Here is a 19,354-nt window from a genome sequence, read left to right as displayed (position 1 = left end):
GCACATAAAATTCCAAATTTCTTACAAATATATAGGTTCAATTCACAATGAAAGGAAACCCAACTCTCATGATGGAATTTATTTTAACTATAGAAAGTAAAAAATTTAAAAAGTCTCAACTTATTTGATATTTATTATTGAGAAGATGTTTTTCGTACAAAATTAGAATTATTTCTAACATGTGCTCTCAACTTTTATCTGAAAACCGAAGAGTGTGGTTGGAGTGTTTTTCAAAATCCCTACTTATTTTCAGTTTTCGCAACTTAGTCAATCGTACCAAATTATTTGGTAAAATCGGCACCTTTTGGATTTTTCCTTCTTCCACTCCAACTTTCTCTAAGACAATATTGTGGAGCGGGCGGTCCCAAGTCCTTTAGGTGCACCGCCTTTATTTATGAGCGTTGATAGACTTTGTTTTTGTGAAGTTTGATAATAAATTAGTTTAACATACATAACAAAAAAAATTATTATAATCAATAAATAAAATTTAATTTTCAGGACTGTACACTTAGGGGAGACCGGGGCGTAATGGCTAAGGGGCGTAATGAATAATTGTAATTTGTTTAAAAACCGTAAATTGTAATAATTTCGCACAATAGACAAGTTATTGTACTTGGTATACTGCAAGTTTGTCGGAAGTTTCATTAATATTTGTGACGCGATCTGAAGAAAGGGACCTTAGAAGCAAATCATTTTAAGGTTGGGTTAGAGTTACTTTTTTCTTGTTTGAAAGTTTCTTTTTACTTATTTCGAATTAAAATCAGTGTTTATTAAATATTTTAGTTTTAATAAAGACTTAAACTTCAATGATTTATATTGACAGTTGATCCTTTTTTTGTATTTTCAATTAAAAAATTGCAAACATAACCTATAATTTTTTGCTTCTAAGGTCCCTTTCTTCAGATCGCGTCACATTTATTCATTATTGTAAGAAATATAGTAGAAAAACTATTTTTGACATACGAAAGTAACTTTTCAAAATTTTCGTTTTTTCGTTCTATTTTTTTCAAAAATAGCTTTTAAAAAAAAACTGAAATGAGGTTTCGATCTTGACTCGTTTGTTTTTAAGGGACAATTCGAGATTTTTGATTCACACTTCCGGTATTGTTAAAAAAAAGCCAAATATTTGCCGAGTACCCCCGGGGCGTAATGGCTAGTTTTTCCCGGGGCGTGTTGGCTAATGCAATACGCTATGTATAAAAAGCAACCTACCATATCGGCGAAGTGTAGGTTTGTTTTCGCGATTGCTTGTCACTTAGTTTAAGTATGTTTAGGTATTTTTAACAAAATTTTAAAGCTTTGGTCTAAAATTTACAAATAGTAGATTTCAAGCTACGATTTTAATGAGAAATTACAAAAAAAATTGAGAGAGTGCCAATATCACAGAATATTATTGAAAAAGCGATAGTTGAAGTATTGCTGAATAAAAATAGCATTCACGGAATACCCAGGAACCTTAATTTACAATATGCAATAAGATTGGAAACTGTAGATAATAATTAGCAATCATTATTCATTACGCCCCGGGAGTTATCCATTACGCCCCGACTCGGGCCGTATTTTGGAGCTCTGCATTGCTCCAGAAAAACTGTTGTAGAATAAAAAGTAAGAGTCATATCGGGACGTTTGTAGTCTTAAAAGAAAGCTGAGATACCAGAGTAAATTTTCTGGAAGATAAACATTCAATTAGAACAAAAATGTCCGAGTAAAACAACAAAGAGTGAAAAGTTAGCCATTACGCCCCGGTCTCCCCTATATATATTTAAGAAGCAAGTTTTCAAAAGTTGATAAATATATTTTTTTAAAATCGAGATAAACATAAATTTAATAATTTAAATATCTCACAAATCGTCATGTCCCTGTTAAATTTAAAAAAAAATTATTAACAGCGAATTTTCAATTTAAAAACTTTTTGACATAACCAAGTTGACTTTTAATTTTTATGTTTGTTATTAGAACAAATTACCAAAACCTTAAAGTTACTTTATTATGTGAAAGTTTAATTAAAAACAGAACGTATTAAATATAAAAACATTGTTACAAATATTAAATATTACAAATTTTTTAGTTTGAAATTAACCGATCAAGCTTACTAAAAAACTGAACAATTCATATGAAATTTAGTTTTTTAAATATTCAGTTTATACATCAGTTCATACAAACTCAAAAGTATCTATAAAAAACTAAAAGTGAATAAAATTTTCTGAAAAATAAAAAAATACAGTGCTTTAGTTCTACAACTTTCAGAAATATGGCCTTCTACAGTCAGAAGACATTAGTGAAAAAATGCTTTGAAAAAGATTTTAATCTTAGTTTTTGTGAAATAAATAATTGACTTTGCATCTAAGGCATGTCTTACATCTCTTAGTTTCTTCAGATTTTAACCCTCTGCCTACGCAAGTGACCGTTATCGACAAAAAACGACAATTCGGTCGCCTGGTGGGGACTATGGGAATTTAATTCAAAAGCGCTAGAGTGGGGATAAGTCAGCGTAGGCAGAGGGTTAATTAATGCAGACTTAAGGGGGGGTCTAGTTAATTCGGTGAAATAACGCATGTTCTTTAGAATTTTTTTTTTGGCGATACGCAGAAAGTTAATTTATTTTGTGCAACACCTGTAAGGAAAGTAATACTTTGCATGCCTGTAAAGTAGGCGCAAAACAGTACTTTGCTGCACTAGTGCGGCAAAGAGCTTACTTTGCTGCACTAGTGCGAAAAAGGGCTTATTTTGCTGCACTAGTGCGGCAAAGTGCTTACTTTGCTGCACTTGTGCGGCAAAGTTCTTAAACTTTTGGGTTTTTTGGTGATATACATATAGGTATTTGTTTTCTATTTGTAGAATACCTGTTTATTACAGTAATATACGCGTAGAAAACCACGTATATTACGTGCGGTATAACATACGTTCCAAACCCTGCTAAACAGTACGTATGTTGGCGTCAACTAGCGTTTCCAAACAGCTTTTTTTTATCAAAACCAAAAGGTGTTGCACAAAGTACTGTGTGCAACACGTACGAAAGAAGATTTTCCGAGTTCGTGCAAATTGCTGCCCTCGCTTCGCTCGGGACAGCAAACTTTGCACTCGTCGGAAAACAGCTTCTTTCTGTACTTGTTGCACAATATACTATTGTGCAACACCTGTAAGGAAAGTAATACTTTGCATGCCTGTAAAGTAGGCGCAAAACAGTACTTTGCTGCACTAGTGCGGCAAAGAGCTTACTTTGCTGCACTAGTGCGAAAAAGGGCTTATTTTGCTGCACTAGTGCGGCAAAGTGCTTACTTTGCTGCACTTGTGCGGCAAAGTTCTTAAACTTTTGGGTTTTTTGGTGATATACATATAGGTATTTGTTTTCTATTTGTAGAATACCTGTTTATTACAGTAATATACGCGTAGAAAACCACGTATATTACGTGCGGTATAACATACGTTCCAAACCCTGCTAAACAGTACGTATGTTGGCATCAACTAGCGTTTCCAAACAGCTTTTTTTTATCAAAACCAAAAGGTGTTGCACAAAGTACTGTGTGCAACACGTACGAAAGAAGATTTTCCGAGTTCGTGCAAATTGCTGCCCTCGCTTCGCTCGGGACAGCAAACTTTGCACTCGTCGGAAAACAGCTTCTTTCTGTACTTGTTGCACAATATACTATTATCGTTTTGCATATAATATTGCAACATTTAAACAACATTTCTCTAAATTTTAATTTAAAAATATTAAGAATTTAGCGAGATAATGAGATTTTTCTCAGGCTCCTCAAAAAAACTTAATTTGCAGTGTACACTCTAACTCGCAACGTAATCGACTTTTTGGCATTCAAGTGCTACAGAAAGTCGAAAAATAAAGACAAAAAAAATACTCTCGATGTTACCTCAAAAAACATCTCCTTTAACAAATGTACTTTGATTATTTTGTTTTAGAAGATTCTGTTGATAGTTAGAGTGTACACCGCAAATCAATTTTTTTTGGAAGCGCCTGAGGAAAATGGATCTCATTTACCCGCTTACGTAATTTTTTTAGCTTGCCCGCACAAGGGTTAAAAAATATTTCAACAATGGAGACCAATAAATACATATACCATTTTAAAAATTTTGTTTACCATATTGGATCCACCATTTCTAATTTGCAAAAACTGATATTGGATTCAGATTTAGCGACGCCAAAAACCCCCAAGTATTGAGTTTCAGGCGAATATAAACAATTTTTAAACTTTTTGGTTGCCATATTGGATCCGCCATTTCTAATTTTCAAAAACTAACATTGGATTTAGATTTAGTGACCCCGAAAACCCTCAAGTATTGAGGTTCAAGCGGATCTAAACAATTTTTAAACTTTGTTGTCGCCATATTGGATCCGCCATTTTGAAATTCTTAAATCCAACATCCAATTCAGATTCTGCGATCCAAAATACACTCATGAAAGTTGAAATTAAAGGGCCTAGCGGAGTAAGCATGCAAAATCTGCCCCCGCTCAAAAAAATTTGAAATTCTTGTTACATGTTGGCAGCATTAAGATAAAATTTTTCACCAAATATTTTTTCAAAAAATGTATTTTTGTAAGAGTTATGGAGAGGGAAAGGAAAATCAAAAATTTGTTTTTTCTCGAAAACCACTGGATCGATTTTAATGAAGTTTATACGTGTTTTATAAATTAATAAGAGGAATTTAACAAAAATTTTAATTTTAATTTTAATTTTAATTTTAATTTTAATTAGAATTTTAATTAGGTACCACACAGTTAAAAAAATTAAAATCCTAGGTTGCGCATCATTTCGGCTAAAGCACAATGTATCCAGTAACTGATTATTTTTAAATTTGCTTGAAATTCGAGGGTTACATTCGAGGGTTACTCATTACGAATGTAATGTTAAATTTTTATAATTTGATTATAACTCTTACAAAAATAAATTTTTTGAAAAAATATTTGCATGCTTACTCCGCTAGGCCCTTTCATTTGGAACTTTTTTAAGGTGCTTGTATCTGGAGTTCACGGTGGAAATACTAAAAATTACTTTTTTCAAAAACGGCCCGATGGATTATTTTAATTTTTATTGCAAAATACTCAGGGAGGTCTCCAGTGTTGGAATCCACAAAAAATACCATTTCGCAAGACTTTTTTTAAAATTTGGTTCAAGCCCACCATGAAAGCTCTGCTCTGCGATTCCTGGACCAAACAGTATCCATTGGGTTTTATATACGTAATTAAGTCTGCTTTAATTAAAATCCTAAGGAATATTTGCCTTAGATGCAAAGAAAAGGCGTAAGGAAAAATGCCACTTACTTGTTATATAAAACAATATCCGGCAACCATATATGTTCCGCTGGTACATGAAGTGTATCAACCCCACCATAGTCGTCCGGATTCCACTTAAGTTTGTAATCATTCCACTCCTGAAATAAAAAAGTTAAAAGCTGATTTTATATTCGTATTTAACATCGATGCGACACGAGTTAAAAGAACGATTAATCAACTCTTCTTAGGTAAACAAGAGATAAAATCTAAAAAGGCTCTTTTTATAAGTGACGTAATCAATTCAGCTTCCGGATCAAAAAACTTTATTTGCCGCTCGGACGGTTTAAATTATCTAAAATATAGATACAAAAAATACTTTTAAGAAAAAAGAGTTGAGCATTTTGATTATCTACAAAAGTACGTATTTGAATATTTTTTATTTTATTTCCCTTAATTTTTTCATGGGGGCCTGGCTAAAGTGAAAATTCCCTTCTCGGACGCAAATCGAGCTTTTGATCCGGAAGCTCAATTGTGCTCTCGTAGACTGACAAAATACTTTTTTACACATTCAACAAGTTTAGCTTGAGATGCTACAAATAAGTCCATATTCGAGTGAAATGAATTTTACATTTTATTTATATAGTAGCACACAAAAATGTCAGAGACGTTTTAATTAAATTCAAGTCATTTCGGTTTATATAAAAAGGTGCAACATCCCTGGAAGATTGACGGTGGATCCTGAAATTGATTAGTTTTAGTAAATTTTCACTGTCTATGTGATAGTTAATGATTTTAAATACAAAGATAGTAGCGTTAATTATGCGTCGTTTTTCCATAGTCAAACAATTAAAGCTTTTAATTAATTACTTTAAGTATAATTAAGTAAGTAAATTTAGAATTTGTTCCAAAATGTTTTAGAATTCTAGTTTTCTATAAAAGTTTGTGTCGATACAGAATTAAGAAAAAATATTCCACATGGAAATTCGTATGGAATTCTGCTTCAATATAAATAGTAAAATTTTTCAGATTTCGGGATCAATTTACTGTACGAATTCCGGACGTTTGTTGAAAGGAATTAAGAACATCATTTTTGCTAAATTTTTTCTTTTTAAATTTGATCATTTTTTATGCAAATTCGGTACAATTTTCTTGAAAATTACTAACGAATTTTTAAATAATCTTTTTAGAAATTCTTCCTGAATTTATAAGATTTTTTACGAAAATTTTTCAGGATCATTTAATTACGGATTTTCTAAAGAAAATTATTTTAAAAATTCGTAAGTGATTTGCACGAACATTGTGTTTCAAAACGCCATGCCAAACGAATTTATATAAGAATTTAACCTGAAATCTAAACAAATTTCAATCGGTTTTCGTACGAATTATTTTCACTCGGTTAAAGGTCTTCATAGTCTCAAGATATTTATTATAATGTATTGTTTACACACACATACGTCGCCATTATTGACAAGGGAATAGCGGGAGGTCTTCCAGCTCAATAAAGATTTAGCTACCTCGCAAGAACAACGAAGTAGAAATCTCGTCAAAGCGGTTATCCACAAAAGAGGCGAAATGTAGACTCGTTGAAAGATGGCAAGAGTGATGGGATGGGGATCCTCAAGGAAAGTGGACATATCGCCTGATCCTCAACCTTGCCACTTGCCTCGGAAGAAAGCATGGAAAAGTTTACTACTACCTGACCCAAGTGTTGTCAGGTCACGGATGTTTCCGACAGTACCTTCATAGGTTGAAGATTAAGAGAGAAGCAAAATTCGCCTACTGTGATGATGCAGTAGATGACACGGAGCATACTCTCTTTCATTGCAGGCACTGGAACCATGATAGAATGGCCATGTCTACGGCAATTGACTTTGAAATTAACGTCGATAACATGGTGTCTCCCATTGTTCATAACGTGGACTCCTGGAGGCATATCGAATCCTTCATTATTAAAATAATGGGGAAAAAGATACAGACGGAAGACAACGTTGACCAGAGGAAATCCAGAGCTCAGCTATGTGTGACTGTAGGGGGTTTTTCCTACATAATAATAAAATAGAAATAAAATAAAAATTATGATTTTTTTATTGTTAATTTTCATATTTTTTAATAGTAATAGATGTAAATATTGTCATTGTGATTAATATATTTGTATTTTAACGCGTTATTTTGGCGCTTTGGATGAGCCGGAATTGTAAAGTGTTTTCGAAGTTCACGCTCAGAGTGCTCTAAAAAGGCCAAACGTGCTTGGTTGGGTTAGTGACATAGTAAATTTTGATTGGTCTAAATTGACAGTTCCGTTCTCTAATTTGATACTAGGAATCAAAAGACCGATCGTGAATACCGAGCACGAAGTACATAGTCTTTCGGATACAACTTAATTCTTCTTACAATTATCACTCAGATGACTGGAATTACTGAATTCAAATTACATGTTATTAACAGCAAATGTGTTTTCAAACTGAGTGTCTACAAACTTACCCTTCTTTCTGTGTAAAATTGTGATTTGGTCAAATGGCAAGTTAGGCCTACCGTTTCCACTGTGTATATAAAAATTAAAAATTGCAAAATAAATAGATCCCATCGTTTGCCCACAATCAGACAAGTTTTAAAAATTGTTAATTTAGTGCAAGTTTCTTACAAAAAATTTTGAAAAAAATTGATCGATACATACAATATCTCAAAACACGTCACCTCCGATTTTTTTTAAACTTATGTCAAAATAAGACATAAGACTACTTTATATATATACTATCTAAAAGATAGTTCTTTCTCCTTATTTTTTGTTTATCTATTTTATAAATTAAATTCTACGATTTCCTTTATATACTACAATGTAATACCCTTTAATGGTTTTCTAACCGTGGGTTTGATAGTTTTACAAATAAAAATAAATAAATAAAATAAAGCTTAAGTATTCTAGTTTTATTCCCTGTGAATATTATAATGACATTTTACAATTTAATTAATTTCTTAAATTCCCCTGAATTGTCCATTATAATATTAACAGGGAATAAAACTAGAATATTTAAGCTTTATTTTGACATAAGTTTAAAAAAATCGGAGGTTACGTGTTTTTTGAGATATTCAAAAGGTTATCTTTCAAACTTAATTTTTTTCATAAATAATATTATTTTTTAAAAAATTTTTTATTATCGTAAAGTTGAGAAATTTTTCTTTTAAAAACACTAGTAGTAAATAAAGTTTGGCTTTAATAAATAGGAGAAATAATTATTTAAAAATTGCCTTACAATAGCAATTGTTTGTGAAGGGGGTCGTTTTGAAATGGAATGCCTCATTTACACTTGAATTAATCTTTCTTGTTTCAATTTTCTTCTAAATATGCTCCCTTTTATGTAAAACAAATTTTAGTTATTAAAAATATAGAATATCATAAGAAAAAATACATTTGAAAAAACCCTTCGTTTGACCAGACTCCCCCCCTTAAAGTATTATAGTTGTGATGCGTTTTAATTACAAATCTTTGGGCCTCCTCTGTGCTGCCGTCACCGATTTCTTATTTTATAGAAGTGATCTGTAGTAAGTAAGGGTACGTTTAATTTCAGATAGTTCATAAAATAAGTTTATTTTTTTACTCTGATATTAAAAGATGCGATATTCGCTAATCATTTGCCTAAATAATTATTAAAAACTGCAATATGGCGCAAAATAAGTGTCGTAGTAGAAATAATGCCCAAGGGATGTGGAAAAGGTCTGATCGATAAAGAATAAGGTGCAAATGAACAGACTCTGAAAAAATGGAAAGAATGAAAGAATAATATGCAAAAAGAGAAATAACAAGAAAGAAAGAAAGAGAGAGAGGAGAAAACGAAAAAAAATTTAAATGAAAAAACCAAGGAATAGAAGAAAATCTCAGCCACAAAGGTCCGCAGTTGGTTGGAACCGAGTCGTCGCAGCTTATTCTTTGACCAAAGTATTACGGCGACAATTGACTGAGGTATTCGAGATCGCGCGACGCAGAAGCTTTTCCTTAACAATAGCTTCATGACAATAAATACTCACGATTTTCAAAAATATACCTTACGAAAGAAAAATAATACTTTATATAAAAAAGAAACAAACTTGTATTTAATATAATTGAAAACATTTAAATTTAAAAATCTCTATTCAAGAATGAAACTTTTATATTTATTCTTATTTTATTTTTATCTTACAGAATAAAATCAAACGTTGGTTACCAGTGAATCAACAATTCAAGAATAAAATAAACTTGAAAGAAAAATTTTATTTTAATATTTTTAAATTAAAAAATTTTTGTGTGTTTTTAACAAATTTTGTAATAATTTGAAAAACATCACATTAAAGATCGATTTTTAAAAAAAGATTTCTTTAAATGTAAAACTAAAATCAAGAAATAAAATTTACAAATTCAATTTTCTTTTTGTCAATATAACCTTTGGCCAACATTTGTTAAAAGAACAACTGCAATTTAACTTTCGACAAGAAAGAACGGAAATTCGGTAATCAAATGAAATGGAGACTTTTCTCTTCGAATTATATTTCAAAACCTTGACAAAGATTGTATTTTACACCTCTCGAGGACAGGAACTTCAACTGACTTAACCCTTTTCTTTTCTAAAGCGCCTTCTCTCTCAGTTCTTCTCATGGCACTCGTGTGCTTTTCTTCGCAATAATCTCGAGTTTCGGGTTTTCTCTGATAAATTGTCTTCTAAAGAAAAAAAATCGACGTCGGAGAATCGGTCTCTATAACAAATCATATTATCCATTTCTATTCGGAAAAAGACATATCTCCAATAGAACTTTAAATCTTTTAGGGAATACGAAACGAAAACGAAGGTAACGACATTAGGGAGAAAGCGGCTAAAACGGCGAACATAATGTAAATGCTTAATTAATTATGAAATTAAAAACATTACCATTGCAAAAAAAATAAAAATCATGAGGTCAACATGTAATATTAATATGGTTATAATTATAATAATAAATGTCAACATTTAATTCTATTTTAAAATTTACGAATAGCACGAAAACCTTTGATCTATTTTTATTTAGATGGATTTAAATAATTGAATTAAGTATAAAAATGTGTTCCGCGCAGTTATTTTTTCGGAAGCCAGACTGAAATTTAGGTATCAAATTCCATTCATCAGACCAGTTTTGCATTCTGTTGTTTAAAAGTGTTGAAAATATTTTTAAAATGCAATTAATTAAGGCTATTGGTCTGTAATTTGAAGGATTGAATTTATCACCTTTTTGTAAATCATAATATATTACTGCATATTTTTTGGCGTAGTTTATTGATCTAAAATAATATTAAAAAATTTTTGGAGGTAATTGATCCATTCATGTGGTAAAACTCTGTTCCCACTCTAATCTCACCTCCCTGGAGTAATTCTGTTACTTAATATTTTTTAAATTAACTCGTACGAGGGGTTGTTCACTCTGCTGATTCGCAGTGGTTCCCAAGTGACTCATTTTGACTCATGGGTGATTCACGATGACTCCTAAGTGACTCATGATCGCTCATGAGTTACTTTTGCAGGAGTCATTCAAGAGTCATCATGAGTCACCCATGAGTCAAAATGAGTTACTTGGGAATCACTGCGAATCAGCAGATTTTATTATCATCAGACCTAGGGATATCTAATTTTAATTTTAACGTTAATAAATGTAGGAGGTAATCAAATCTTGTAGGCATTTCATTAACTTTGAAATTTAAAATTCTTTCAACATAACTCCGATTACACCATACTAAGTCAATTGCAGATGTTCCCAGGGTTCTAATGTATGTAATTTGCACAGGATAATCGTTTATCGATCTACCATTTATTAAAATCAAATCATTCTCTTCCATACATTCAATCAGCAGTCTGCCATTTCTATTTACAATTAAATCCAAATAGTGTCTATCTTACCAAGAAGTATGAGAACAATTGTTCTCCCTTACAACTGTCGCGTCGTATCAAAGAAATTAATAGAATTGTTTACTACAAGTTCAACAGTAAACTGAACATTATCATTATAATCATTAAACATTTCAAGCAAAGTGTCGATGTTACTTTTTTTTACAATAACAAAAATATCATCAACATATTTGCGATGGAATTGATAAGGAAAACTAAACCTCTTCAATACATCTTGTTTCAACTATTTTAACTTAATAAATTTTAATACAAGTGACTTAGGCACGTTTGTCATAAGAGATTTAGCATCTAATAAAACTATTTTGTAGTTAGGTGGGATATTTTTATATCTAATGTGTTCAACAAAATCAAAAAGAAGTAAGAATACTTCGTTTTGATTTTGTTGAAAAAATTAGAGATTTCGTAACCTAATTAATCGCAAATTAATTTTTATCCATTTCTTCATAATATGGACAGCATTTTCTCCATGGATTTTTCGTATGGAGTTAAGATATCCGTGGTGGTTGGTAGTAGTGTAATTACAGATCATACTTCTTGGTGTATGACTCTTTTTAGAAAAATGTTCCACAATTAAAAAAACAACACTTTTGTAAACAAAAAATGGATATAATATCTCTAAACTAAATTTACCACTTTCTTATTACAAAATACAATTAGGTAACCGTTTTTCGATTTGTTTCGCGGTTTTTGAATTTTATGATATATAGTAATCCTCTTATTTGTACTTTTAGGAAATATATTTCTAAATAGAAAGTAGATTATACAAGACAAAAAATATCATCACATACAATTAAAAAATCCAAAAAGCTTTACATCTATTACTATAATTATGTATATTTAAGAATAAGTTCATCCACATCCGCGGACTTTTTGCAGACATGGATGGTTATAGATGACCTTGAAACTACATGCATTAATAAATGATCATTTTCACCATTGTTTTCTATAATTTTGTTGATGTAATCACATGCATACCAAAAGATAAAATTTCAGAAATGTTAGAGTGTTCCAATAATTATCAAAACAGATTACAATTTACACATGAGATCTAATTGCCCTAAAAATCGCTATTGTTTATAATTTAATAAACAGAGCGATGAAAGTCTTACAAAGTACACTTAAGAAACATAAAAAATGTTAAAAGAATTCTCTCACGTAACGACTACCAAATCGATTTTATAGACAGATACATCAAAAAACGTATTTGCTGTGTAAATTTTACACCAATAAAAATAATCATAAATCCTTTTTATACTGTAGACAATAAAATGTCAAAAAAATGGAAAACTCAAATGGAACAATCAAACGCCAAACTTGATCAATATTTTCCTGATAATATGCAATTCTACTTTTCAAACAATAATGCTTCTGATCATGTTTAATCATTATTCGATTGTAGATTTCAGCAATATCTTCATCTCTTTGCTGCAATTCGCGAATATTACTTAACTCAGGGAGAACAATTCGATTTACTGCATTAACATCAATTAGAATATTACCGGAATCTTTCCATTCAATACAACGGATCAATCCACGAACAACGCCGCCACTCATCCCACCACCAATACCATCAAGCACACGATTAAAATATTCGGCCACCACCAATATCATCAAACACACGACTAAATTATTCGGCCACCACGTTATCCCGAACATTACAATATGAAATTTCAAAAGAATATTATTGTAAAATTAATTACCATTCGAATGTTATAAACAATTTATATTAACAAATAATTAAGTTTACAACAAATTGTTAATGTGGACAAAGGCTTTAATAGATTTTGATGAAATTGTATACTTAAGGGTTTTTGGGGTCGCTGATTACGAATCCAATGTTGGTTTTTCAAATCTAAAATCTTTTACATTATTAATTCACAAATGTAATAAGCTCTTATAATAAAAATCGAATCGTTACTTCTACCGCGAAATTGAAATCACTAATAAGACTAACAATCTGTGCTAAAAATCTTTACACTATGCAGAATTATTTTAAAAAATTGAAAAATACGATAATCTTAAAAAATTGTTTAAAGCAATAATATTTTTTAAATTTGCTAACAAATTTATTATATATTAATGGATTTAAACATACTTTAAAGTGTACAAATTAATCACAATTTGTAAAAAAAATTATTACTTTTTTGAATTATTCAGTATCAAAATAAGTATAAATGAATAAAATTGTCAAGACAAGACTATAAGAATCTTCAGTAAATTTTATAACCTTTATTTAAAAACATATATAAAATAAATTTAAAAATTAACGTATAAAATTTAAATTTGGTTTTTATCATATTATCTAAGCCATTTTATATTCTTAAAAATCTGACGTCATATTTGTAATCAGCGACCCCAAAAAATCCCGAGTAACGATTTTTAGACAAATTGAATGGGTTTTAAAAAAAGCATCCGCCATATTGGATCCGCCATTTTGAATTTTGAAAAACCAACATTGGATTCGTCATCAGCGACCCCAAAAACCCCTAAGTATACAATTTCATCAAAATCTATCAAAGCGTTTGTCCACATTAACAATTTGTTGTAAACTTAATTATTTGTTAATATAAATTGTTTATAACATTCAAATATTTACCTGCACAAATTTTTTACAATTTACAGAGTACTCCAGGTGTTTTTCTAAAAAGTTTTTAGCACGTGCCATTCGATTATAGAGGCTGGAGATAACTTTTTGTTAAAAATAGATGCTTTTGTTAAACGTTGCAATAAAAAAATAAATATAAACAAATTGAAATTTAAAATTCTGCCTCAACAAATCTCTTTCAAATTTCATAATCTTTCATTTAAAACAAAGTTCAGTAAAATCGGTTAAAAAATGAAGGCTCTAGACTATTATGAACAGTAAATTGCAGTTTCGTCCCACTGTGGGAAGTCATAATGATTATTCTACATCCAATCTGTTCCAATTATCACAACATGCTCCAAATTTGAAACAATCAGACACAAAGTTTCATAAAACTTTCCACTGAGTTCTAACCTGAGAATTACCTAAAATTTAGCTCGACACGTGTGTTTCCCAAACGGTCCACCAATTTTAACATATGAAACTGGTAAATATTTACAGCGTTTGTCACCTTTTATTAAATTAAAACACTCAGCAGAAACACAAGTTGCGCTACTTCTTGAATCTATTAAACAAATTACCCATTGCCTCAAAATATTAGCAATTGCAAGGTTACTGTAAGTTAATATATTATATTACGACTCGAAACAGGACTTTCTATGCCCAAGTCGTTTGTTCGTTTCTTGAAAAATAAGTACTATCTACATTATTATCAAATTGTGTGGCAGCAAGGTCATTATACCTATTCGAGTCATTCATTTCAGATATATTTTGAGACTAACATTGTTCAGCATTTATATCAATCATTGCAATTTTACATGTTGGAAGATTCTCACTGTCTGAACTTAATCTATCGTTATCACGCATTTGTCTAATTTGATTTGAATTTCTCGAATTATTAGTATTAGGATAAAAGCGGTGATTTGTGTGAGTACCACTGCCGCTCTGAGCTGACGAATTTCCCTTTGCATTATATCCTCGATTGCTTTCCGTACTCCCTATATTACCCATATCCTGCCTTACTTCAAAATTTCTTCTATGATATTCGCGCTTAACGGTTTTGCCCCTCCCCCTTGACCTTGAAATTGGTTGATGCAACAAATGTAATTTAGCTCTTACGCCCTTGATATTTAGATAGTATATGGACACTGGTTCCACCGACACTGGACCGTTAACACAAGTAGCGGAGTAAGGGAAACAATACGACGCACCTATACATTCTGACGCTGTACAGTCTTCATGTGTTGTGTTGTCACAATTACCGGTGATCCGTGACGATATATACAATTTTCAGATTCAGTTTTCCATTCCCATGACCATAGATTTTCCAGTGCAGTAGAAAAGGTGGCTGCCTTCTTTGCTGTGACAAGAGATTTTAGAATGTTCGCAATAATTTTCGAACTCTTTCGACTCGTACATAATCTTGATAGGATGTAGTCTAGTTTGACAGTGTACAAATGATTCAACTCGTCTGAATAATACATTTATTAAAGAATCATCAGAGCAACGATTCACGTGCCCCCCTGTACCCCAAGGCATGTTTTGATTTAGTATTTTTCTATGACCTAAAGATAGCTTATGTCGCGACTTAATAACAAAGTTCTGACATATCAAAAACAAACAATACAATCTTATTTTCAATAAGCCCTGTTTGGGCGCCAAATATGTAACGAAACTAGTATAGAATCTTAATTTAAAAAGAAACAAAATTGAAAAGGTTACCAGAAATAATCAACAAGTAATAATTATGATCATTGAATTATTGCGACAAATAATTTATTTAAAATTCTAACATTTATCAAAATTTCCCTTTACAATTCATTAATTTCGCATAATCCCACGTTTTTCCAATTGCCACTGAAATTTATTTATTCTATATAAAAAATTGATTCACTGACAAGACGAGATAAATCTCACTAGAGTCACCTATGAAACCGAGAAGATAAAAGTTTTACAAAGCATAACTAGAACATGGAGACTATACCAGGCTCTTTTAGATGTCGTAGCTCTCTTGACATAATTTAATTGATTATATATAATACTTAAATTAATCAAGGCCAATACTTTCTAATCGTTTTACCCAATCTTTAGCATCTGCTTCCGGTCAACTTTTCAATGTTCGCGAAACCTGTTGAAGTAGCCATTTTGTGGCGTCATATTCTTTACATAATTCAATTACATGAAATTAAACTTGGCCACAAGAAACTTTTACTCTCTGGGCCCATAACCTATTGAGATTTGGTCAGGGAGCAAGACAATTAATCACAGTTTGATTAAACTAAATACGGATTTATTACAAACAAGTGTATATAAAATGAGAACAAAGACATTGCAAACTATGCGGATTGCAACTTGCTGAGAACTAACACAGGGGAGTAGCGAACACGCGATCTATAGTACGGATTATCAACTTCGTTAGGATATAAAATCGATACATGCATTCAACAGGTATTCTAAAGTGATTTTCTACAAAAATATACAAAAACTCTCAGAATTACTCCCGGAAACTACTCTGGGAGTTGCTCCCGGGAGACTCCAGGATCTTTTACACGTATTGCTAGCAGTCTCGACATTTACAACGATAATGTGTTTAAAAAATAATTCTCAATTTTGTTATCTACTTTTTGGTAATCAATACAACTTTCTAAATTCAGTTCAGAGTCTATTGAATTTTAGAACAGTATAAGAAAAGTAAGCGAAACTACTAAAAATTATTTTGAGTGTTTAAATAAAAACTTATTAGGTAGAATATTTATTGTTTTTTTTTAGTAAAATTTAAATATTCAGTATGCAGTAAAAAGTCACTTGTCGAATTAGTTAAAAGTAATCCATTCAAATTCTATATGATTTTAATTGCAAATTTGATTGATATTAAAACTATTTAAGCCTTCGTTAAGAATGTATACGTAAAGGTAAGATGTGAAAAGTTTCTGTTAAATTTTCGCCAGTTTCATTAAAAAGAAAAGAATATTTTGATCAGTGGTTTCAATATTTTTCGCAGGACTTAGCGGATCGACAAAGTTTGAAAGTGCCATAAATTCTCATTCGCGCCAAGTGCACAAGGAATACAAGAAGAACAGAGACAAAGGAAGTTGAGAATTAATGTGTCGTAACGTAAACTATACATTCGAATTGCAGATTGCATCATTAAAGAAGACTACAAGTAAAATTCACCATAAGCGAAAACCTTTTAAATCGTGCTGTAATTTTTCAAATGTTACGATTTCTTTCCAACATCAAGAAATCGCACTAGAATATTTCTCCCTGCTTCAAAATTGTCAATAATTTCAACAAATATTTAGAATAAATTTTAATTTTTTCGAAATAATAAACCAAAATTTTTTTATAATATGGAATTGAAAGTAAGAAAATAAAGAAGGAAAATTGATTGAGAAAATTTTATTCTGAGAATAAAAAAGAAGTTCTCTGTAATTTTACTATTCATTAACTTTCAATTCCGTTAGAGAAGATAATTATTTTGAAATTGAGAAAAGTAATATCTATAATGAATGTGTTTGTCATTGCAAAATCGAAAAATGAATAGAATCCTAGGTGCAATCAACGAGAATTTCCGTGCGAACATAAATTCTACGGCAATTCCTCATAATAGTCGCTCTCACGTAGAAAGTGTCACCGACATTTCGAGTACTCTAAAATCCTTCCATTTACCCTCAATCACAAACGCGTCGAGCGAAGAGCACGTAATGAAATTTCCTGTCCTGCTCGCTTACCATGCCGTCTAAAATATCGAGCGTTCGATGTGACATCTATGAACGCTACAAAAACCAAAAAGAAGAAAAACGATAAAAGACTCACCTGCTCCACCCAAACGTTCGTTGTCATGATTTGGTTTTTCAGGTCCTGAAGCAAAAAAAAAAACATTTTTCATTATTAAAAATTGTCTTTCTTACATTTATAAATATATTTTTATTTTATTTTTAAATGTTTTTTTTCATTTAAAAAAATATTGGAATTTTTGTATTTGTCATTATAAATGTGGATGCTAATAAAGTATTATAAAGCCCATGAAACAATTGATGTGCTTTTTTCATTCAGCAAATCATTTAAAACATTTCATTATATTGAAGCAAATAATTTCGTCAGCTTAATGAGATTTTTGTTCAGTTAATCGAACTGTTTTTCACAAAGAAAGAAGCAATTATGCATCGAGTAGAAAATTGATGATGGGTAAGATATAAATAGTACTTTTAACAACACCGAATTCAGGAAAAGATCGTGTGACATAAAAATAAGTTCATAAAAATAGATAGAAGAAAAAAAATTAAAGTAGTAAATAGAGTAATAATTATAAACGCATATAAAACAAAAGCGAATATTTAAATTTAAAAAAATGTTTGTTAATTCCTCTCAGAAAAAATGAGGTCTTGGGATTTGTACCCGAGTTCGTTGGACAGCTTATTTCGTCAAAAACAACAAAAATAGAAAATTTTGTATATTTGTCAGTTTAAAAAAAATTCACATTCTCATCACATGAGAAGGTATTAGTTTTGGTCAAATTTTGATTTTCTTTGATTTTATAAAATTTTCCTATTTTAGAGTGCTCTAAACCAGAAAAACATGTCCTAGCGATGGTGCCTATCTGTAGACACAAAATGTTGGAAAAGCAAACAACTATTTTCTATAACATTTTTTTATTAAATTGAAATTTCAGAGTTATAGGCTCTGAAATGTTCGAAAAACATAAAAATCTAAAACTAACGCTAAAATCAAAATTTTCTTTAAGAGAAAAAGTCAGACCATTATTTTCCACATTCAGTCTATAAGCAATAGTTTCGTCAATTTTACATGCAGAAACCTTTATAAGCTAGACTTTGTAGGTGAGAGTCATTTTTCTTCCCTGAAATCTGTAAGTGAGAGAAATTGCTCTCGGACCTCTATAAGTGAGAGAATGTTGTCTATATACTTCTAAAACTTTGTCAAAATATTTATATCTGTTTACTTTTCCAAAATAAAAATATAGATAACCAGGTATCACAGCAGTTATATGCGCAGTGATACACCGAAAACAATTTTCTCTTTATTAAATTAAAATAAATTTTGAAAAAATGAAAAATATCTAAAAGAAAAATTAATATCCTTTTCTAGAGTGATAAGCTTATGATTATAATTTAATTTGAGAGTGGAAAGATACGAAGTTAAATAATAAAAGAGTTCAGTTTGTTGGAATCTACGTTTTATAAAGTCATGCAAAAGAAAGGTCCTATAAAGTAACATAACTTACAATATGTAATAAAAACAATAAAAATGTCTTATCTTAAATATTTTGATCAAAAAGATTCTTAAAAAACCGTCCAATTCAGATGCGTTCAGGTTGGCGTAACCTTTTAAAGCAGTAGTCTCCTGTAGAAGCCGAAAAAAGCGTTTTTTCAACAATTTTTTTGAAAGGGATGGAAATGATTGCGGTAAACGAAATTTTTAGGTGTTATTCTACTATATTTCAGCTTAAAAAAGTAATTTTTTATTATTAAAAAATATTGAAATTCTTCTAAGTTATAACTATTTTTCTGGAGCGCCTGCAGTCTGCACTTGCAAATCGGTGCCGGTGATGGAGGTCGTGCGATGCATCTGAAACAGTCAAAACAAATTTTTTTTTATTTTTATAAGTTTCTTTTC

At 30.7% G+C, this 19,354-nt stretch overlaps 1 protein-coding gene across 1 annotated transcript in view; it reads right to left on the bottom strand.

The window, feature by feature from the left end:
* LOC122507329 (acetylcholine receptor subunit alpha-like 1) overlaps positions 1-19,354 on the bottom strand; it is a 169,738-nt gene that overhangs the window by 58,724 nt on the left and 91,660 nt on the right. Inside the window, exons 3-4 of the mRNA XM_043619991.1 lie at positions 17,537-17,581; positions 5,279-5,388 (exon numbers count right to left, since the gene is read on the bottom strand). Of these exons, the coding sequence (XP_043475926.1) occupies positions 5,279-5,388; positions 17,537-17,581 (155 nt within the window). The remainder of the gene's footprint in view (positions 1-5,278; positions 5,389-17,536; positions 17,582-19,354) is intronic.

The sequence above is a fragment of the Leptopilina heterotoma genome, unplaced genomic scaffold (assembly GCF_015476425.1).
Source record: "Leptopilina heterotoma isolate Lh14 unplaced genomic scaffold, ASM1547642v1 Lhet_46, whole genome shotgun sequence".
Lineage (NCBI taxonomy): Eukaryota > Metazoa > Arthropoda > Insecta > Hymenoptera > Figitidae > Leptopilina > Leptopilina heterotoma.
The sequence above is the reverse complement of the archived record's forward strand: the minus strand, read 5'-3'. Positions and strand labels throughout refer to the sequence as shown.